General features: G+C 33.7%; 4 protein-coding genes across 4 annotated transcripts; 2 read left to right on the forward strand and 2 right to left on the reverse strand.

Annotated features, from left to right (window-relative positions):
• LOC123893994 (protein STRUBBELIG-RECEPTOR FAMILY 2-like) lies at positions 1 to 4762 on the reverse strand. The gene is made up of 12 exons (XM_045943849.1): positions 4607 to 4762; positions 4185 to 4266; positions 3856 to 3952; positions 3485 to 3556; positions 3306 to 3380; positions 3134 to 3205; positions 2921 to 2992; positions 2745 to 2819; positions 2570 to 2641; positions 1924 to 1989; positions 1493 to 1830; positions 1 to 1238 (listed from the first exon to the last, which is right to left on the reverse strand). The coding sequence occupies exons 2-12, from the start codon at positions 4252 to 4254 to the stop codon at positions 412 to 414; spliced, it is 1836 nt and encodes a 611-aa protein (XP_045799805.1). The 5' UTR covers positions 4255 to 4266; positions 4607 to 4762; the 3' UTR covers positions 1 to 411.
• A 5839-nt stretch (positions 4763 to 10601) lies between these two features.
• LOC123899508 (serpin-ZX-like) lies at positions 10602 to 12562 on the forward strand. Its single transcript, XM_045950656.1, has 2 exons — positions 10602 to 11450; positions 11623 to 12562. Exons 1-2 carry the CDS (start codon positions 11025 to 11027, stop codon positions 12412 to 12414), a joined length of 1218 nt encoding a protein of 405 aa, XP_045806612.1. The 5' UTR covers positions 10602 to 11024; the 3' UTR covers positions 12415 to 12562.
• Positions 12563 to 14833: 2271 nt separating this feature from the next.
• Positions 14834 to 17936, reverse strand: LOC123896389 (casein kinase 1-like protein HD16). Its single transcript, XM_045946781.1, has 10 exons — positions 17918 to 17936; positions 17792 to 17858; positions 17577 to 17706; positions 17280 to 17498; positions 17046 to 17188; positions 16793 to 16967; positions 16370 to 16460; positions 16068 to 16225; positions 15787 to 15975; positions 14834 to 15707 (listed from the first exon to the last, which is right to left on the reverse strand). The coding sequence occupies exons 1-10, from the start codon at positions 17934 to 17936 to the stop codon at positions 15648 to 15650; spliced, it is 1251 nt and encodes a 416-aa protein (XP_045802737.1). The 3' UTR covers positions 14834 to 15647.
• Positions 17937 to 20517: 2581 nt separating this feature from the next.
• Positions 20518 to 22110, forward strand: LOC123896390 (berberine bridge enzyme-like 17). Its single transcript, XM_045946782.1, has one exon. The coding sequence runs from the start codon at positions 20518 to 20520 to the stop codon at positions 22108 to 22110; it is 1593 nt and encodes a 530-aa protein (XP_045802738.1).
• Positions 22111 to 22766: the final 656 nt, after the last annotated feature.

The following is a 22766-nucleotide window of genomic DNA, read 5'->3' on the forward strand; positions in this document are numbered from 1 at the left end:
GACCACAAACCTGCAACACAGATAATGACAAACAGTTTAAGTTTTTCATTGAACCTCCCTTATCTCTCATATGTTCCATTGAAAAGATAATGACAAAAAGTTTGTCAATGTTCCAGTTTGCAAAGTTGAATCTCATGTGAACAGTTGATAGAATACAGTTCAAAATGAATCATAATACAAGAAATTAAAGGCCGAAACAGTGATTATTGAAGTAGAATGTCAGTGAGTTGTATCTTGCTCCCTACTCAGTACCCACCCCAAGTAATGAAGTTCAAACAAAGCTCCTCATTACTCCCTGTAGACACACTACTATTAGACAAAAATAGTATGGTATAGTAAGATATCAATGGTTAGGACATTCTCTACTTTGAAGATATCAATATGCCATATGTTCTCTTTCCACACCTTTTGCTACCATCGTAGGAACTTAGCATGTTTCTTGTCTTGTGGGCAGTAGAATGGAAGGTCTTCTGGGCAGTAGACTGGAAGACCATCATATCCCATTATAACTAAAGCACACACAGCCTTCTTAAGTTGTCTATAAACCTTGATGTTGGTTGAAGTTTCTCCTTCGAGTATTCCACTGAGAACTTCATAATATATATGTCCATCGAAGGTGACTTCATGAGATTCACTAAGTGGAAAGACTACCACGTTTACGCTTTGTATTGCACCTTTCGTAAAATTCCCGGCAAAGCAAGTGTTGATCATCACTGTTAGTGTCGCTTCCAGCGGCACTTTCGGCATGAATTTTGTAGACAAAAAATGATCCGTTATAAATTTAGAATCGGAAGTCCAAATTCCAAATTTATCAACTTCAAACTCAATGGAATGTCCCGCTATATACACAAAAAGTATATCTTGTGCATTAGCTTCTTCAACTAACAATGTTAGTTGTCTTTGAATTGCCACTTTTGTTGGATGCGTATACTTGTTGGTGTCACACAGTATCGTGATATCTTGGTCTATGAAATTGAAGTTTTCCATTAAAATTGTTTTCATCCCTTCGACTTCATCTAAGGTATGCAACAGTCTATCTTCTCCAAACTTGTAATACATCACCCCAATTAAAACTGCCTTTTTTCTTGGCACAGCTGGTGTGTTTTCAGCACTTCTTCCTCCACTACTTTCTGCCTTGGTTGTCTTTCGTTTTTTACGACGACCTTGCTGCATAGCCTTTAGCATGAGTAACTTTGTATGGCTTGATCTCTTGTTCAAATACATTCTAACTTGATCATCTGTAATAGCATAATACATGCAGGTGAGACGACTATGTGAAATGTATCTTAGCAGGATAGAAATGGACTAAAAGAAGACATGCAGGTGAGACGACTATGTAAAATGTATATTAGCAGGATATATACTTAGGCGCATAGCTAAATTTGTACTCCTACCAAGCACCCTCCTAAAGTCTTAGCAGAGTTGTAAAGATAAGATGTCTAAGTGCATGGTCATTTATTTTATCATTGAATCAGCATATAAAATGAATTACCTTCGGCTGCATAAACAGGATGAGACACCAGTGTAATATGACTGCTTCCAAAGCTCCTCAGCCTCAACAGCAATTTATTAAAATGAATTAGAATGAAGAAGGCGAATCCTGTTTCCAATAATAAGGTGAATCCTTTTGCCAATAATGTTCCTCCGTCAACCATAAAAGCTATTCCTCCACGACCCATGGGGATCTTCTCATGTTTTCTCACAAAGTTTTCATTGGCATTTGCCTGAGTTGTGTGTGGGCAACTGCTACTGTGCTCAACTATAACATATTCAAAAGGAAATTCCCAGAGAGGAGAGTCACCCAATGGATATAACTTACTCCCTCCAATCCTATATCAAGTAGAGTATGAATGTTCATTATATATATCATATCTAAGAAAGAAATTGCAGGTGATCAAACTGGTAATACTTATTATCACTAACCATAAGTTTGGTATGGTCTGGACATTTTCTGGAAGAATACCACTAAACAGATTCTGTTGAATGTTCCTGATAAAATAGAAAAATTAGTAAATGTCTGAGCAAAAACTGAAATAAAAATCCTACAACTATTACATATAGCACCTGAGTGCAAGATATTTAGTTAAGGTAAAGCTTGATTATTAGCTGGGGCTAAGCAAAAGTAACAAATTGATGTCAATTAAGGTAGGTCTTATAAGACTCCAATGCTAGCTGCCATTAGTTCAAGCATAAAAGAAACTGTGCTATAAACTAAGGCTAATGTAATGCACTTGGGTGTTTTATTCTCCAGCTACTTCCCCTTCAGCATGAATACAAAATAGACTTTACTAGTCTTATGGAAGTAACATGCTTTACATGATCAAAAAATATATTTCACAGGTAACCCTTGCAAGTACATATACACATAGTTGTTCAAGGAATTCTTAAGCAACACTCAAAGCTATCTAGCTTTTGGCTTATTTTTATTTCTAGTATAGTTTCTATTATTACTTAGTCCATACTACTTTTGCCTTTGTCAATTATTAAAATTGGTGAGTTTTAAATTGGCTTCATCTTAGTCAGTTATTAAATGCATGCAGAGAGGCTAAAGTTTCAGTCGAAAACATACATTTTTTCCAGGTTATCTAAGCCAGTGAACACATTGCCAACGAGTCCAAACAAGAAATTGTGGCTTAAATTCCTACAAGAGAAGAAGCGATAATTTCACAGCCACTTTAGAGATGAATCACTATCTCATACTAACAAAAATGAAAATGTACTAAAATCAAAAGTATTTGACTCACAGATGCCTTAGTTTCTTCGTTGTTGATAAAGAATGGGAGATATTTTTGCTCAAATAGATGCAGCAAGCCATGTTCCTGGAATAAAATTGAGTCGTCAGAAAAAACCCATTGCTCAAGACACAAGCACTCATAGAATGACTCATGAAGTAATATAACAAACAGAACACTAGGCTTACATATGAGTGGAATTGGGAAGCAGACTGTATGGTATTGGTATCACACCCACTATGTTGTGAGAGCTGACATCACTAATTAAATAAACAAGAATGTATAACTAAGTAAATAACATATGTTACAGTAAACCAGAAAAACTTAAAACAGCATAGTGGCTTCATCTTAGTCAATTATTAAATGCATGCAGAGATGCTAAAGTTTCATAGAAAACAAACATTTCTTCCAGGTTATCTAAGCCAGTGAACACATTGCCAATGGGTCCAAATAAGAAAGTGTGACTTAAATTCCTGCAAGAGAAGAAGGGATTATTTCACAGCCATTTTAGAGGAATCACTATATCATACTAAAAAAATGAGAATGTACTAAAATCAAAAGTATTTGACTCACAGATGCCTTAGTTTCTTCGTTGTTGATAATGACTGACGGATATTTTTGCACAAATAGATGCAGCAAGCCATGTTCCTGAATAAAATTGAGTCATCAGAAAAACCAACTGCTCAAGACACAAGCACACATAGAATCGGCTCATTAAGTAATATATATAACAAGCAGAACAATAGCCTTACATATGTGTGGCATTGGGAGGCAGACGGAATGGTATTGGTATCACACCCACTATGTTGTTAGAGCAGACATCACTAAATAAACCAGAATAACTAAGTAAATCACATATATGTTACAGTAAACCAGAAATCGTTGTATTTATATGTATAACTACGTAAATGACACATAGTGGCAAAATTAGTGTATGTAACTTGTACCAAAACACTGAATAAAATCACAATATCTCAGGAGTAAGAAAATAGAAGTTCAGTGCACGAAATTTTCCTTCCATTACTACCTATGTAGAGTGCATACATTGATTCATGCATGAAACTTACAGAAGTAAATCTGATTATGAAAAGTTCCATTCCTTCCACACAATAATCAAACTTACAGATGTTGCAAGTTTTGTAGATTGTGGAGCAAGCCTCCAACTCCTTTCCATCCTTGGAGCACCGGTGAGTAGTTCAAGGTCTTGTGTAGGTCCTTCACTGCTAATTAAAAAGAAATTAATTACAACCTTGTTTTAGGAACTAATTCAAATTGAACGGTGGATTCTAAGAAAATCATGTATAGAAGAAATTAATTCCATGGGAGGAATCTGCCAAAGGATTAGTTCCTAAAACAAGGTTGTAATTAATTCCATGTATGAAAAAGAAATTAATTACAACCTTGTTTTAGGAACATTATAGAAGAAATTAAAATCAGTTCAAAGGAACATACCATGTGAGGAATCTGCCAAAGAAATCAAAATCACGAAGAAGATGAAACGTGCAATGTAACCAGACGCCATATCTGCAAATGACTGAAACCAAAATTCAAAAAAGGAAAAATAAATAAAATTAGGAACCCTAACCTATAACCAGAGTAATCACAACTCTTAATTCAAAATGCAAATATGAAATACTATATATTATTAACTGGAATTCAAGATTATGATTAGAAAAGAAGGGGGAAAAAATGTAAGCGAAGAATATCAAAATCAAATTCAATGAACTTAGTTCTTCCTTGGCGAAGTAGCGATTGAAATGAATTATGATTCTGAGATCGAGTGTATTCTGAGATCAATTACCTTCGTCAAACAAATTCCATATCAAGAACACTACATAGATCAATTTTCTAGCAATCAACGAAAAGAGTGTTACCTGATGATTCTGCGATAAAGGTTGGGAATCGCAAATGCAAATTCAAACTTGTGGTACACGTTTGGAAAGATCTTGGAAGGTTAAAAGCAAACAAGATAGAATGAAGGAGAGAGTGAGAGCGCAAACTTCAAAATTCAATTTGAGCAGTGGAGGGAGGAATAATGCGCTAGTTAGTTACTAACTATATGCTAATGTGTCTTTTAGAATGGTCCAACTAGACTTCTCCACCAATGGTACAATACTTTTAGCCTTTGATTTAATATTTAAAATATCCAAAGGCTGTGATGCAAGAATGTACACTTGCTTTTTTGGTGACTACTATAAACAAAACAAAACAAAACAAAACAAAAACTTTTGTATATAGAATTCACAAGTCACAATTCAACGAAAAGGATTTTTTGGGATTTGGATTCGGTGCAGTTGGACTGCATGCAGTCAGTGCATATGGACCGTCCGATTGAAATCAGATTTTATGACTAATTTTAGTTGTTTATAAAAAGCTTATATTCTAGATCATCCGATCTAAATTTGAAGGTGATTAATGGGCCGACTGCACTGCAGTCATTGTTTCCCGACTGCACACAACCCAAATCCGATTTTTTGACATAGTTTCCTGCTGTAGTAAATTTGAGCCGTTCATTTATGATCAGACGGTACATATTACACACAGTTTTATATCCAAAATAATACATTGGAAAGTTTCTTTCACTAAAGTTTCACGACTTTTGGAAATACTAAGGTTTAAAGATTAAAAAAAAATGAAGTAGAGATGAAGTCATGAGGTGTGTTTGGTTGTGAGAAGAAAGTGAAAAGAGAGAAATTGGTGAGAGAGAGTCTGAGAAGAGAGAAATAGGTGAGAAATATAGTAGATTTGATGCATCGATTGGAATAAGAGAAAATACAAATAAATAGAAGAGAGAGAAAAGTGTGGTTGATTTTTAAAAAGACAAAAATAACCTTGTATTTTATTTTAATATAATTTAGTCATTAATTTATCACCAACACAACAACGTTACTATTCACGTTTTTGGCAATAGATGAATACAAGGAGTCAAGGACAAAATTGGAACACAGTAACTGTTTTTTATTCTCTCGCCTGTTTGTTTCTCCTCATAAGAGAGAAGACTCTAAAATTAGTGGGTCCCATGTATTTTAACTCTCTCCCCTCTTTCTCATCACAACCAAACAAGAGAAAAAGTGATATTCTCTTCAATCTCTCTCTCTCTCTCTTCAAATTCTCTCTCTTCTTTTGATATTCATTCTTTGATATATCATGTATTTGCATAGTTATGCTTTATATTTAGGGTTAATGTAATGGGCTTTGAGACTTATGAGGTGTATTAGATTGACATTTTATAAGATTGTCCTTGCTTTTAAGATTCTTTAAAATATATTTTATAATAATCATGATTTTTCAATTTGGATTTTGATGGAATTATGGCAAATATCTTTTATTATAATGATGATTTTTCAATTTTTATTTTGAAAGATTTTATGAATTTTTAAAATTTGAAAGGATTCATGATTTTTTGTATTTTATAAAAGTCGTGACGAAACATTCATTTAATGTCACATCAAAATCAACTTAGGAGATTGATTGAAATTAGGTGAATTCTTCGGTACACGTATTATGTGGACGTGTACTGGTACACGTATTATGTGGAATTATGGCAAGCATTTAATACAAATTTTATTTCTTTATTAAGTTTTTTTATTTTAAACACTATTTTTTAATATTTGCACATGTATCCTTCACATAATATTAATGATAATCTCAACTGAAGCAAATATGGAAGATTTGTTCCAAAATTAAACTAAAAAAACTGGACTTTTTTTTTTGAACCAAACAAACTTACTGCATTTCATTAAATATCAAAAGTTCAATACATGAAGGAATAATCTCAAATCTACGGAAACCAGTCCACGAATTGGCCGCCCTAGCTAATGTGTGAGCAACCGAATTCACTTGTCTCCTAATAAACTTAACTTCAAAGTTCACACATGATAACATAACAAGGATAATTTCATTAACGATCGAAAGAAACTCTGAATTGCCACGTCGTTTGGTACGAATAGCATCAACCAACACTTGAGAGTCACTTTCAAACTGAACCCTTTCAAGACCTCTACTCTTAGCTTCATTCATTGCTTGCAATAGTGTCCATGCTTCACCCTCCTCTGTTGATAAGGTCAGTTGCTGCCACTGCGTAATAAAAAAACTGGACTTAAACATATTTATTAGTTTAACAGAAAGTAATAAAACAAAAAATTATGCTTGACGAAAAATAATGATATTGCGGACTGTGAAGAGGAAAAACAAGGTTTTGAATACTTACTTAAAGGTCCGTGCGGCGTGAATGGATATACGCGAGAAAGAAGCATATGGCAATGAGAACTCACAGCGGCAACACGACAGTGGTTCTGCGTGAAAACAGCACCCCTTTACAAAGTACCCCTTTAACAAGAGAGAAGACCAATTTCCCAATTAAACCCTAAAAATAGAAGATTAAACAACAGAGAAGAGAAGAAAATCCTAAAAATCAATTTTTCGGAGTGAAAGAAAAACGACGCCGTGGAGAGAGGCGGCGCCGCCGGAATTAGGAAAATGAAGACCAGAGAAGAGAATTGTCTCTGCACGAGAGAGAGAAATAAAGTTTCAGAAGAAAGAGTGGCTTATAAAAAAAAAAAGAAAGAGTTTTGAATTTTTAACAAATTACTGAAACATTATTTCAAGATTTAAAAATTACAATTATTCCTATGGTGTCATTTTGAAATTTTTGTAAATTAAAAGAGTAATTTACAAAACTTATATTTAAATAAAGTTTGAAATGACATGTTAAACTATCATTACACGTGGACAAATTAAAATTATACAACTTAGCGGTGTACCGGTACACGTCCACATAATATGTGTACCGGAGTGTTCACATTTTCAATAATAGTTCTTAATAAGCACTAAATCCCTCCAACCCAGCACCTCTTCAAAAGTTCTAAATGGGTCCCGTCAATAACTCCATCACAATAATTTTTTTTTTTTACTAATCAATAATTTATTATTTAATAATTCATATTTTATACTATTAAATTAATTGGATTATAAAATTACAAAATTAATATGTACTCCCTCCGTCCCAAAATATAAGGGAAAATTGGTCAACTAAAGTTGATGTATCTAGTCCAAATTTTTAACCAAATACATCAACTTTCTTTGACCAATTTTCCCTTATATTTTGGGACAGAGTAGTACTATTTTTTTATAATTCAAAATAATAATTAAAATTCGAAAATTAATTTAAAATAATATTGCCAAATTTAAAAATTACATAATTAAAAAATAATTTAAAATAACATTACATAATTTTAAAAATAACTAATTTTGTTGATCGTCATGCCCAAAACATTGTCAAATATGCTCGATAAGATCATGTTGAAGTTGAAGATGAGTTCGTCTATCTTAAATTTGTGCTATTCTTTGAAGGTATGGTGCGAGATTTGAATGAGAACCATTATGTGTGTCACTTGTTGAAACATCATTGTTGAGATGTTGATCATAAGAATAATTAATTAAATGACCAGCGTACGTGTGTCGTTCATCTTCCATAATCATGTTATGCAATATATGGTGTATGTTGGTATTGTATGAATTAATACTAGCCAAGCATCAACGCCCTTTGGTTTGGTATTAATTTTTTTTTGCAACAAATTTATGTTTGAAGTACTCCTATACTACTATATTAATTAATTATTTAATTATTAATAATATCTAAAAGTAAGCGGGTCCCGTAAAAAAATATATTTTAATGAAAACTAAGATGGGCCCCAGAGAAGAGAGAAAATTCTTATTTAAGAATCGGTTCCTATTAAGAATTCAAAAGTGTACTGCTCTAATGATAGATCTTATTAAGAACTGATTCTTAATAGTATAAGATCCACCATTGGAGATGGTCTAAGTTTCTAGGAAGAGGTAAAGTTGCATTTGTCTGGTGGGTTTACCCGAATGGCACATGATAGATTAACTTATTAAATTATAGCCGAAAGATATAATTAAAATCTATGGTCGACAATTGGTGTAACAATTTTAATACCAAGGATATTAAAGTAATTTTAAATTTTTTCGGTGGTGACCATTGCCCAGCCTAGGCCCGTACCAACGCATGCACTTAGGGATGACAATGGGTGCCCATGAGTGAAGGTTTTGCAATCCACGTCAAAAATAAACACCCAAACACAAAGGTTATTTGGGTGGCAAATCAAAACTCACGCTCACGCCAATTGAGTTCGGGCTTTTCCACCCAAACCAAAAACCCATAGTTAAAACACGCATAATTAATTAATTACCTACCAAAACTCGGCCCGAATTATTTTTGATAAAATGACAAAGTACAAATACAAACAAATGACAAAATAACATAGTTTAACATAATTTGCAAATGACAAAATACAATACAAAATATCAAAGTTCAACATAATATATATACATAGATTTAATTAGATAATTTCACATATATTTGAATGGGTGCATGGATTTCGGGTGTGAGTTTGAGTGTTTCCAAACCCACGCCCATAGTTTCGGGTGTCATCCAAACTCAAACTCAGTTAACTCGAGTTTCGCCCATTGACTTGAGTTTGAGTTCGGGTGGGCCTGTCGAGTTTGAATTTTCCTGTCATCTCTACCTACACTTGGACTAATTTCAACTACATGCATTAATTTTCGTGTTTTTTTTTTCTTTCTCTTTCTCTCCTACCAAACAAGTCCATAAGATTTGCTCTGAATTTGAATTATTTATTATTATTATTAGGCTTAAATATGCAAAAGGTCCCTGTACTTACGGGTCATCTGAGTTTTAGTCCCTGCATTTGGAAAAAAAACAAAACACACGCAATCAAACCGCCGGTTTCGGAAAACCGTCGGTTCAGCGGTTTTTCTGGTTTTTAGTGGTTCATTCCGGTTTAACTACATGTCCGGTCCAACATTTAAACCAGACCGGAGACCCATCCGGTTCACGGTTTGACCGGTCCAACCGGCCGATTTGGTCTGGTTTTTAAAACACTGAGCCCGTACCAACGCATGGACTAATATTTTTTATTTTTTTTGGTCTCGGAAGAAGTGATAATCCACTAAAATTAAACTCACAAATAATTGTGAAATTCCGGGTTCGAACCCGGGTCACGGCGTCCGGCCTAACAATTTTAGCATTTTTGCGGGTCTAATTATATAATTATATGCATTAATTTTTATTGACTCCTACCAAACAAGTCCATAAGATTTGCTCTGAATTTGAAATATTTATTATTTTTTTAAAATTGAAGTTTAAATTAGGTGTGTGTATTATGAGGCAGCCTATAAATAATCTAAAAAAGCGTGCGCTATTCAGATCTTCTTCACCAAAGTTTTCATCATCTCCCCTTCGTCAAACCCTAACCTTGCCGTAATAAAAAAAAACCCCTAACCTTCCCATCCACCCAAACCCAGCCACCGCGCCGCCGCTCCTCCAGTGACAACCACAGCCACCGTCTCCTCTCTCTCTCTCTCCGAAACTAAAGGGAATAAAAGAGAAAATCAAAATTCTAGGTTAATTGTTCAATTTTTTCCTTTTCTAATTGGTAATTTCTTCTTCTTTTATTCATTATTTATTGTCCAATTTGTTGTTATTGTTGTTGGAACACTGAACAGGAATAAGGACGTTGTTGTTGATGATGTTGTTGTTGTTGATGATTCAAACTAAATAAGGATTTTGTTGTTTTTTTTACGGTAAAAGATTTTAATGATATTTCTAGAATTATATCCTATATTCTCTTAATTTTATTTGGAGGAAAAATGATATGCTCTACTATAAAATAGTTTTATGCTGTCGAGCAATCACAACCATATTTTCTGTGTTTGGTGAATTTAGCTTTTGTAACTGCAAAATGACAAGTGGGTAGTTATTATTATTTTTTTGAATAGAAGTGGCTTTTTATTATAATTTTTAAAAAATCATACATAGATATAATACAGGTAAATATGGAATAAAATATAAAATTAAGAGGCTATTTGAAATAGGCCGTTTATTATAATTTTCAAAAAATCATAAATAAACCTATAAGCTTGTAGGCTATTTTGAAATAGCATCTCAAAAAATGCTATAAGCCCGACGCTAACTTCTGGGGCTTATAAAAAAAAAGAGGCTAACTTATGGGGCTTACCAAACACATCTAACTTATTGTTGGTTATTTATTACTTCAAAAAATGCGACTTTTTTAAGCATCTAAAAAGTATTTAGATGATATTGATTAATTAGAATATAACCTTTTATTTATGTTAGTTACACTATAAATAACTATTTTTGAAGTTGTTGATTGTATTTGTAATTTAAATAGATGATGTTCTCTTAAAAAATTGAAATTTTTATTAAGGGTCCATTTTAATACTTCCAAAATGTCAGGACCTTCTCCGGCTATCCCCTCTCATTCAAGAATCAGAACAACTACAATGGATCTCAAAAAATCAGTAAGGTGCCAAGAAGATGTTGCACTCACCATCACAAAGCATTTACTCTTAAAACAAGATTTTCAGCAAAAGAACCTTGTCTTTTCTCCCTTGTCTCTCTTTGTTGTTCTTAGCGTCGTGGCAGCTGGATCAGAAGGCCATTCTCTCGACCAACTTCTTTCCTTCCTTCAATTTGACTCCATTGACAATCTAATTGCATTCTTCTCTCAACTCGTTGCTCTGTTCTCTGACGATCGTATGTGTTTTATCAATGGAATGTGGGCTGATGAATCAATTCCCCTCTCTCATTCTTTTAAACAACTTGTGGCCACTCATTACAACACCACTTTGGCTTCAGTTGATTTTAAGACTAAGGTACGTACTATCACTTTCACTTTCATATTATACATACATCTTAAAGGGAATTCCGCTTATGCGGTGTTTTTGTTTGTTTTGTAGCTACTCTTTAATTCCTCCAACCAAACATTATGGAAATGTTTCTCAAGAAAACTATTCATTTTGATTTTGATTTTGATGTTTTTTGAAGGGTGGTCAAGCATGTCGTGACGTTAATTTGTGGGTTGAGAAAGAGACAAATGGCCTTATCACAAAGCTTCTTCATCCTAGTATGGTAAGCAATTCAACCGAACTTGTCTTTGCAAATGCATTGTGCTTCAACGGTGTATGGGAACACATGTTTATGCCTATATCAGTTCCGGCTGGTTTTCACCTCTTAAATGGCACCAAAGTCATTGCTCCCTTCATGCTTAGCAAGCAGAGGGAGCACTTTATTGGTATTTTTGATGGTTTCAAAGTACTACGTCTTTCTTATAAACAAGGCAGGGATGAAACTCTTCGGTTCTCCATGTACATTTTCCTTCCGAATGCAAAAGATGGACTTTTGGCATTAATTGAAAAGCTAGCTTCAGAATCTGATTTTTTGAAAGACAAGTTCCCTCAGCGGAAAGTGGAAGTACGTCGATTTACTATTCCAAAATTCAAGATTTCTTTTTCATTTGAAGCTTCTAATGTTCTGCACGAGTTGGGAATGATTTCACCTTTCGTTCTCACAAAAGTGGTAGAGGGAATGAACCCTCCTTTGGGCGTGGAAAGCATATATCACAATGCTTTCATTGAGGTAAATGAAAAAGGCACCATAGCTTCAGCAAACACAATTATGCGGGCAGCAAGAGGTAAACGTTGTGCCACCCCTACAGACTTTGTAGCTGACCACCCTTTCCTCTTCTTAATTAGAGAAGATTTCAGCGGAACAATTCTCTTTATTGGTCAGGTTCTCAATCCTCTTGATGGTGCAAATGAACCTACGATTAGCAAATAGCATCTTTCTAGCTTGCATATTGGTGGAACTCAATCTCATTTAGAAAGGTTAGGGACGGAGCTAGCAGAGGCCTACATTTTTTAATTTTCGTTTAATACTAATTTATTATTTTGTCAAAAAATATATTATTCTATTATTATTAGTTTAATTTTTCTTTTGGTCCCTCTATTTTATTAAACTCGTGAGAATGAACTTAATGATAAAATATCACTTAAGACTAAAAATTGATTTTTTTAAATGTAAAAGTCACAATTTTTATGAAAAAAATTTGCATGATTTGATATCAAAATTTCAATAAATGTGAAAATAGAAGGGGTAAAAAGTTTAAAAGTAGTCATTACCAAAATCAAACAACAATTGACATTTTGAATGTTTGGGTTCAATACTGCCAATTTTTAAAGCTAGAACATGTATTATCCTCCTATTTAAATTTTTTCGGCGGGATTGAATGTGCTTAGAAATTGGAAGATGAGCTGTTTAGTAGATACTAAATTATGTCTTTTTCTTACTAAATTATGTAATTTTTTTTCTGTTATTATTTAAGTGGAGAAGGGCACAATAAAAGAAAGCTGAGAGTTGGATTTATATTTAGGGTCATATCATTAAAATACTACAATTCTGCAAGTAATGTTTACACAAACGCATCATAAAAACATGAGATAAATTGATTAATAATACCAACAATGAATTTGTACAAGTGTCAAGGGTTTTGAGTTCCTTAAGCAAGTAGTTAGGCTTTGATTTCTACCTCTTATGTATGAAAAAAAAATTGGTTGAAAGGTAAATATTCACAGGCACTCTGATCGACATTGGTTGAGATTGGTCACCATTTGTGAATCTAAGTATTTGTCCTAATTCTGATCAATTTAGAAAGGCAAATAGCAACTTAGAATTATTGTCCAAAGTTGAACCATGCTGACTCTTTACACCTCTAACCTTCAGTACATAATTCACATTTTTTACATTAGCAAGAAACGCATTGTGAGGGAAAACCCTCTGCTTTGCATATCTTCCAAAATCAAATTCTCCTTCAAAAATTACATAAAACCAAACTCATTGATAAAGATACCATAAAGGACTGGACTAGGGCTCACTTTGTTTTCTACCATCTTATATTTAAATCCAAATATACTTTTTTTATCTTAAACTATGCACAACTTATTAATCATGCCATTGTAAGTAACAACACCGGGTAAAACTCACTGCTCATCAATTTAAGAACAGTTTATTCAACACTACAACCCTTAAAATATTGACTAGTAGACAACAGCAAATGTTGGAAAATGAGAAGTGAAAGGTGCAGAAGAGAAAGAGGGAGAAGACAGAAGAGAGTTGGCCTATGGGGAGAAATAAGGTTAGGAGGAAGAGAACCGTCAATTTGATCCTTAATTGGGATATTTGCATCATGCGATGTAGAACCCAGATCAAGTGCTACCTCACCCACGTATTATTGTAGAATAACGAAAACAATAAACTTTAATGGCGGGAGCCGCCACGCATCATCCTCGTAGAATAACAAGCCACCGTGAAGATAATGTAAGCATAGAGACCAGATGTAATGTATATGTAGAAATTCATCTAACCAGTTGTCAATAACGATCTTGATCATTTTTTATTTTTATCTAAACATCTAATGGTAAATTTTGATTTCACATTGGTTATTTTTATATTTTCACTCATCCAAAATATTGTAATTTATAACGAGTAACATAAAAGAGAACATAACAAATTAAATCAATCTCTATTCACAGAAAATTCAAATATTTGAAAGAAAGTGGAAATATGCTGTTGGTTCCCAGAAAGGAAAAAAAGTAATCCTTAAACAGCTTTCCCGTTTGACATTTGGGTTGCTTCAGCATAATCATGGCATTGAATAACCAGAAACACCCACTTGTTACACAACAGCTGCAGATGTTAAATGAAGCATCCACACAACCTGAATATCTGATTTGAGAGAGGAGGAAATGTGCATCAGGCCATATAAACATCATGTTACCCCCCGTAGAGGACATATATCCATCACAAATCTCAGACTGCATAATATAAGATGAATAATAATATATGCACAATTAAATACCTGTTTCAAAGTGTTAACAACACTCTGGGAATACACACTCGACAGTGAAGTGGTATACAAATTTAGCCCAAAGATGAGCTTCGAAGACAGCCAACTTCTCATGAGTATCAAAAGTGGGTCTTGGAGCGCTTGATGTTAGAAAAATAATCAAACAAAATAAGCAACCAGTCAGGTAAAATGAAATCGCCAGAAGTCCATGCAGACTTCAGATGCTGGGAGTGAAACATGGTCAGAAAATCTATATTGAAATTTTCAGAGTTAATATCAACAGAAATTGAATGCAATTATTTGCAACTAGCAGAGACTGAGTTAATAATGACAGCTCCCATTCTAAGAGTCAAATGAATTGAAACATTCACAGTAACCTATTAAATAATTTGCAAACCATGAGTTCAAAATGAAAAGTTTTTAAAACACAAGATACAAAAAAAAAACAAAATGCTGGGGGGAAATGGAACCTAAGAAATCTTATCCTTCAAAAATCAATCAGACCTACCCTATTTGTGTCTCTTGAGATTTGAGAAGAACCAAAGAAACCAATCCACATATAATTAAGCTAAAAATAATATATGATTACCACCTAAAAAAGACTAGAACAACAATAATAACCTGTGATCACAGTGATTAAGCTATTACAAATTGCTGGCAGAGTGAGGAACTTGGTCATTAAGGTCAAATTCAGACAATGAGAAGCCCAGTAGTAGCTTTAAGTCAAAAGAGGTAGGGATAAAAAGGGACAAGCACAAGGTTGCCCTGCTTATAGTGCCCAGTTCCAACTGGAAAACTACAGTTGCATATTTGCAAAATACCATCAAACAAAAACATAACTAGTGCCCACTGCCTTCAACATAATAATTACTGTTTAGAACTGTACAAACTTCATATTAAAAGAGTTGTCCAAATTGACACAAGATCTAATTTTGCTCACAACTCATTTTTGACAGCATTGAAATTCGGTGCATAAATTTTGTATCATATAATGTGATGGCAACCATAAAGAAAGGTGTAGCATATTGCATACATCAGCGCTGAACTGCATTCTTCAGGAAATTTGTCATGGAGGATCTTTAGTTCCCAACTCAACGATGTGTGCGCAAACAGGATCTTGCAATAGGTCAAAATGATGTCAGCTGGAGTGTCAAAAAATATCAGCCATTTATGAAACTGTTCTCCCATAAGAAATAGATGCAATATAGAGGTTCTTTGCCCATTTTTCCTGCAGCGAAAATATATCAAATAAGCATGTAGTAACGTTGATTAACAATAAATACATGAAAATCGGGCACTATTTTCACCTTAACATGAGTACTAGGAAAATCAGATGTGCGGAGCGTTTCTTGAGTTTCATCAGGTGGTTTTCTTCTCGGGACACTTAAAATAAAAGCAGCTTGATCAGGCGTCGCGGCAGTTGCAGTAATGCGATAATTGTTTTCCCACCTTCGATGAATACCTTCACTAGGGTACAGGAAATCAAGTTCCACAACCTAGCATCAAGTTTAGAGAAAAAAATACGTACATCAGATAGAATTCATCACTGTCACAAGATTTTCAATCTAAAACATACAGAAAAAAAAACCTGGTCTGAAAATCCAGCACCACGGGACATTACAATTGCCCATCTACTGCCAGCAGTGGCCATAGCAGTGACATAAAATCCTTCTCTCCATTTTTTGTTGATCCACTTAAATGGAAATGAGTCACTGACTTTATAGGATTGTTGAGTGTATTGGGTCCCTATAAGGAAAGGCAGATCACCAATAAAAATGAGACAAATTTAAACACGGCACACTGGTCAAATTATGCAAAGCATTTCATCATCAAATTCAAGCTAACTATAGCCATCCCAAATATATAATGTACCAAGAATAGGACTTTAACCTTTTGACATTACAACCAATGAGGACCCATTACTAGCTCCAGCTATGGCACTGATGTAATAATTCTTATCCCACTGTTCCATAATCCATTCCTGTAAAACAGATTCGAGATTTGTCAAACTCAGTGTTATCAAATAACAGTCATGGCGGCGCCATTGTGGGTATCAGTGGCAGTTTTAGGCTATCAGCCATGGCCCATTTTGGCCAATATTGCGGGATTTTCTGCCATACTCCAATATGGCAGCCGGTATGGCGGAATTTTGGCTCTAAGCCACGGTCCGCCATCGACAACACTGGTCAAATTGTATAAACTTCAAAATGACATACAATACAAAATATTTAATATAATATAACATAAACAAACATATCACTAAAATTAGATACATTGGATAATAGCACAACTGAAACATAAAAATTAATCAACCTTGTGAAGAAAACTGGAAGAGAGTTCATAAACTTGTGCTGTGAAACCAGTGCCTGCATCCATAATGAGCGCCCAAAGATTCGCACAAGAAGCCACACTGCTAATAAATAAACCATCTTCATTTCCTTTTACAATGTGTTGGGAAAGCCGCTCATCAGACACATTGTAATGATACCTACGCCAAAATATAAAAAGTTAAAACCGGGAAAACTAGACATCAACAGCAAAATATCTTGTCATGTCAGCACAAAACCTTTGTTTCATTGGTCTACGAGCATTATAAACACTAATCCACTGTGTTGCTGGCAGTCCCATTCGGACCTTCTTCTTTGGTTGTTCATCGTCATCCTCTTCCATGATCAATCGTCCTCTCTTTTGCCCAACCTGACATATGAGCTTCACAACACAAACCCATTGAAGGTTTTTAAGAGTTGGGCTCTGAATCAACAAATGATAGAACACATCTAAAGTGTAATAGAGTACGTACCTTCTGAGCACCCTCGGTATTTAGTGGCCTAATGGCGGGATTTGGACCCACAATTCCATCAAAAAGGGATATATATTTAGCATAATTTGGTTCTTCATCATACTTCAAATTCACTACATATTCAACAAACTGCCGGAAAGGGGCAGGACAAAAACAACACAAAGCTTCGGGAGAAGTTGCCATCTTTTTCTTGCAGACAAGAAATCCTTTATTTTCTCCCTGTAACAAACTGTTTCATAAGAATCGTGCTTTTATTTTAGTAATAGCAATAAAATAATTAATTTTAAACAAGATAACCTGATATCCTTGCCAAGGTAACCGACCACGAAGAAGGAAGACAAGTGTGTAAGCAAGAGATTCTAAGTCATCTCTCCTGCTACCTGTTCTACCAAGATGTGCATGCACACTGGCATAACGAACTGTGCCCCTGCGCAAAAATATGATACACAGAATTAGTCAAAACCCACAAATTAAATTAAATAAGGTTTATAGAAGTTAAATAAAGAACTGACCTAAATACATCTGGGCGTTGATCATATTCAACATGAAGGCCAGTTGAACTATCACGCCACCGAGTTGCTGTGTCAAATAAATGGGAGTCAGGTCAGTAACAAATGATGGATTGTAATCCAGCTAACACTCCAATGGAAACTGCATCAAATCTGAATGCTGATGATGAAGGCAAATCTGTGAATAGCACTCACTTGGTAGGAAGCCTTAGATATGCTTGCAATTCAAGGCCAGATATATGTCATAGTGTAGGGATTGTCAGCAGATTTATGCAATCACCTAAACTGTCACATATGCAAGCAGTGAAGAGAATCCTAAGATACCTACAGGGCACAATTGACTATGGTGTTTTGTACACCAAAACAGATGAGAACCAAAAGAAGCTTGTTGGTTATTGTGACTCTGACTGGTCAGGTGATAAAGTTGAAAGAAGAAGCACAATGGGATACATCTTCACATTGTTCAATTGTCCAATCTCATGGAGTTCAAAAAAGCAAAGTGTAGTTGCCTTATCCACATGTGAAGCAGAATACATTTCTGCCTGCAATGCTGCTTGCCAAGGAATCTGGTTGCTAGCATTACTGCAGGAAATGAAGATTAATATTGAACAGGAAGTAGAGCTAATGGTTGACAACAAATCAGCCATTAATTTGGCCAAAAACCCTATAGCTCATGGAAGAAGCAAACATATAGAAACAAAGTTTCACTTTTTGAGAGATCAAGTTACAAAGGGGAAGATCAAAATGACTTACTGCAACACAGAAAAGCAAATGGCAGATGTGCTCACTAAGCCATTGAAGATTGATAGATTCAAGGATTTAAGAAGAATGATGAATGTTCAAAGCCTTGGGACTTTGAATTAAAGGGGTGTGTTGAGAATAATTCAAAGTTAGTGAAAATTGAGTTAGTTTGGTTGTTACAAAAGCTGTTACTTGCTTTACAAGTAAAACAGAATTAGTTAGTGTGTAGGTTAGTTAGTTGAGTTAACTGCTATGTTAATAAGTAACCATAGTTGGTTAATGCTAACTCATTGGTTTTGTGTATAAAAACCATACTACACCATTGTAAAGTGACATCAATTGATCATTAATGAAGTTACCCCCTTTCTCTCATTCTTTCTCACAATTTGTTCATTTACATTCATTGTTCATAGTTCTAACATATTTCACTTGTGAGGCTGCTCAAGGGTGTACGTGAGCCGAATTGAATTGTGTTTAGCCAAAATTAAAACTCGAACCATATATTTCGGATTGGATAAATCCACTTATTTTCGAATTGAATAGTAGGTTACCCAAACTATTTTTTGTTTTAAATATTAAACTATTGGCTTTTATTTGATATTTGAGTTTGTCACACTATATTAATGTAGAAAATTTATTGAAAATTAAATATTTAAAAATTTCTTATATAATATTGTTAAAATATAAGTGGAATTATTGTGTTAATTATTTATTGTAAACTTATTTATTCAATTTTTAATGTTTCAGTGACAAATAATGGTCCCAGGTATATTTTTAATAAAAAATTAGAAATTTTATTAGGAATATTTAGGGTAATTTAGTAAGTTTGATACTAATTAACTTTATTATATTATTATTAATGGTTAGTAGTAAACTTTGTACTAATATTGTTTATATTTCGTTTATAAAAAGAAATTGTTTATTTTTTTTAATGAAAAATATTGTTTATGTTTTTTTTTATTAGTAAAAAAATGTTTATTTTTTAGAGTATTTTTTTATTTCTATATTTTTATTTTTATGTGGTTTCTTCTTATTTTTTTATTATTTTTTTTCCTATTTTTATTTTTATGTATAGATTGTTATGTTTTGTTCTTATTTACAATCTGTTTTGTTCATATATTTAGCGTATCATCTTTCTTTATATATTTTTTAAATTATAATGAAGGATATAAAACTTGCAACATGATTAAAAATAATAAGGATAAATTAGTAATTTTGGTGGTAATCGATTTTAATATATTAGTAATAGATGACTAATAGTTAAACAAACCTACCACCACCACCACCACCACCACCACCACCACCACCACCACCACCACCACCACCACCACCACCACCACCACCACCACCACCACCACCACCACCACCACCACCACCACCGATCACTAGTAAATCAACAAATTAATTAGTGGTTTTAGTAAGATCAAGATGATATATAGTATTATTTTTTGACGCAATGATATATAGTATTATTAGAGAAAAGTTAACTTGAGAACTTATGAAACCTATATATTTGGAAAGATCAAGATGATATATAGTAAATCAACAAATTGATTCTTTTGTTGGAGTTTAATTACTAAATTTTCGGATTTTATTTTTAAATTTTAGAATTTTAGTAGATAAAAAGGAGTCAACAACAAAGAGCAAAAAGAAAAGAGAAAAGTTTTTACAAAAAAAGAAAAGAGAAAACTCAACAAGAAGACTTTGACTATAAATTAATATTTTGCTTCCTTCATTAAAATTTGTTGATCTTTAAACACTTGTTGTATTATATATACTAATTTTTCATATTGTATTTCCTATAAGTTTCAAATCTTGGACTGACATTTTTCACTCCATTAATAGATATTTTTTTAAATTATGAACATATAAAAATAATAATAAAACTCATAGTTAAAAAAGTAAAAAGTTACATCAACATATATATACAATATACGAAGAAAGAGAGGCACAACAAATGTAACAACTCACATTTTTATACTTATACCATGACAACATTGAGGAAATTGTCTCTTCTCTTGATAACCTTAACAATTGTCTTCTCTATTTCAACAACATCACAATCTATCATTCAAAATTTTCTCAATTGTTTTTCTCAATCCTTGATTTCTCCTACCTCTGATGTCATTTACACACAAAATAACACCTCATTCTTAACTATCCTCAACAAGAAGATACATAACAAGAGATTTAAGACAGCAACAACACCGAAACCTTTGGCAATTATAACTGCAAAAGAAAGTTCCCATGTTCAAGTAACACTTAAATGTGCCAAAAGTAACAACATTCAGATTAGAATTCGAAGCGGCGGCCACGACTACGAAGGTTCCTCATATGTATCAGATGTGCCTTTTGTTATAATTGACTTGCTTCATCTCAATTCAATTTATGTCAATTTACAAGAAGAAACTGCATGGGTTGAATCAGGTGCAACAACTGGTAAGATTTATTATACCATTGCAAAGAAAAACAATTCTCTTGCATTCCCAGCAGGGGTCTGTTTTTCTGTGGGTGCGGGTGGTCATTTTTCTGGTGGTGGGTATGGAAATTTGATGAGGAAATTTGGTCTTTCTATTGATAATATTATTGACGCAAAAATTGTTGATGTCAATGGTAATATACTTGATAGAAAATCAATGGGAGAAGATCTTTTTTGGGCTATAAGAGGTGGTGGTGGTGCTAGTTTTGGTGTTATTCTTTCATGGAAACTTAAATTGGTTCAAGTAACTCCACAAGTTACTGTTTTCAATGTGAAAAGGAATGTGAGTGATGGTGCAACTGATGTTGTTTACAAATGGCAATTAATTGCACCAAAATTGCATAAAGATCTTTTCATTAGAGTGCAGCCTAATGTTGTTCAAATTGGTCAAGAGGGTAAAAAGGCAGTGCAAGTTAGTTTCATTGGACAATTTTTGGGGACAGTTGAAAAGCTTTTACCATTGGTGAGTGAGAGTTTTCCTGAATTGGGTTTGAAGAAAAGTGAGTGCATTTCTATGCCTTGGATTAATTCCACATTTTTTTGGTATGATATGCCAATTGGTACTCCTCTTGAAACTATGTTGAATGAACCAAATTATCCTCAACCAAATTACTTTAAATTTAAATCAGATTATGTAAAGAAACCTATTCCAAAAGAAGCTATAGAATCTATTTGGAAATTGATGATTGAGGGTGAGACTTTGCATATGCAATGGAATCCTTACGGTGGAAGGATGGAAGAGATATTGTCATCAGAAACACCGTTTCCTCATAGAGCAGGGAACTTGTTCTTGATTCAGTACATTAATACTTGGATTGAACAATCTCCTGAAGTTATTGATCGTCATGTGAATTTTTCAAGGTTGTTTTACAAATTCATGACGCCTTATGTTTCAAATTCTCCGAGGGAGGCATTCCTCAATTATAGAGATGGTGATATTGGTGCCAATCATCCAAGTAATGTAACAACAATTGAAATTTCTAGAACTTATGGAAGCAAGTATTTTAAAGAAAATTTTGAAAGACTAGTTAATGTGAAAACTAAGGTTGATCCTGAGAATTTTTTCAGATATGAACAAAGTATACCTATTAGGTCACACTAAAGTCAAATATAGTGTGATAGTTAAATAAATAAACAGTATATTACAAAGCTTTTGTGTGGACACACTGGGTTAAGTCTATGTCCCCCAATTTTTGTAATATTTTTATTTTCTACTTTTTAATAATAATATGACCTATAGCTAGAGGACACAGAAAGATAGAGATGTTTGCCCTTACCTTGATGTCTAAATGCTCTTAATTTAACAAAAGAAGAAAAATCTTATTAGATTGCATATACCGTTTTAGGTTCTTTATTCCAATTCTCTATTTCTTATAGAAGATGTTAACTTACTCCCACCTGAACATATGATATAGGACATAGATTAACAAGCCCACTACCACCGCTTATAAAAAAAAAAGCCCACTCCCACTACATTTTTACTAAAAACTCAACTTCTATTATTTTGAACTAATATTAGCTAGACATACATAAATGATTTTCTTAATTTCCACAATTATTGATTGAGCCATTGAAGCGTTGTAGTCCTATTAGTTGTTGTCGGCCTAATGAGGGGTGAACCAAATTTTTACACTAAAAAAAACTCTGATTTCTAGAAATCAAATTTTTTTACTTGCTAGAAGGGTGAAAAATAAACATGGGGACCTAATGAGAAGCCAACATTAGGCATACCACATACAACAAGCAATTACAAGGTAG

The sequence above is a fragment of the Trifolium pratense genome, linkage group LG7, assembly GCF_020283565.1.
Source record: "Trifolium pratense cultivar HEN17-A07 linkage group LG7, ARS_RC_1.1, whole genome shotgun sequence".
Lineage (NCBI taxonomy): Eukaryota > Viridiplantae > Streptophyta > Magnoliopsida > Fabales > Fabaceae > Trifolium > Trifolium pratense.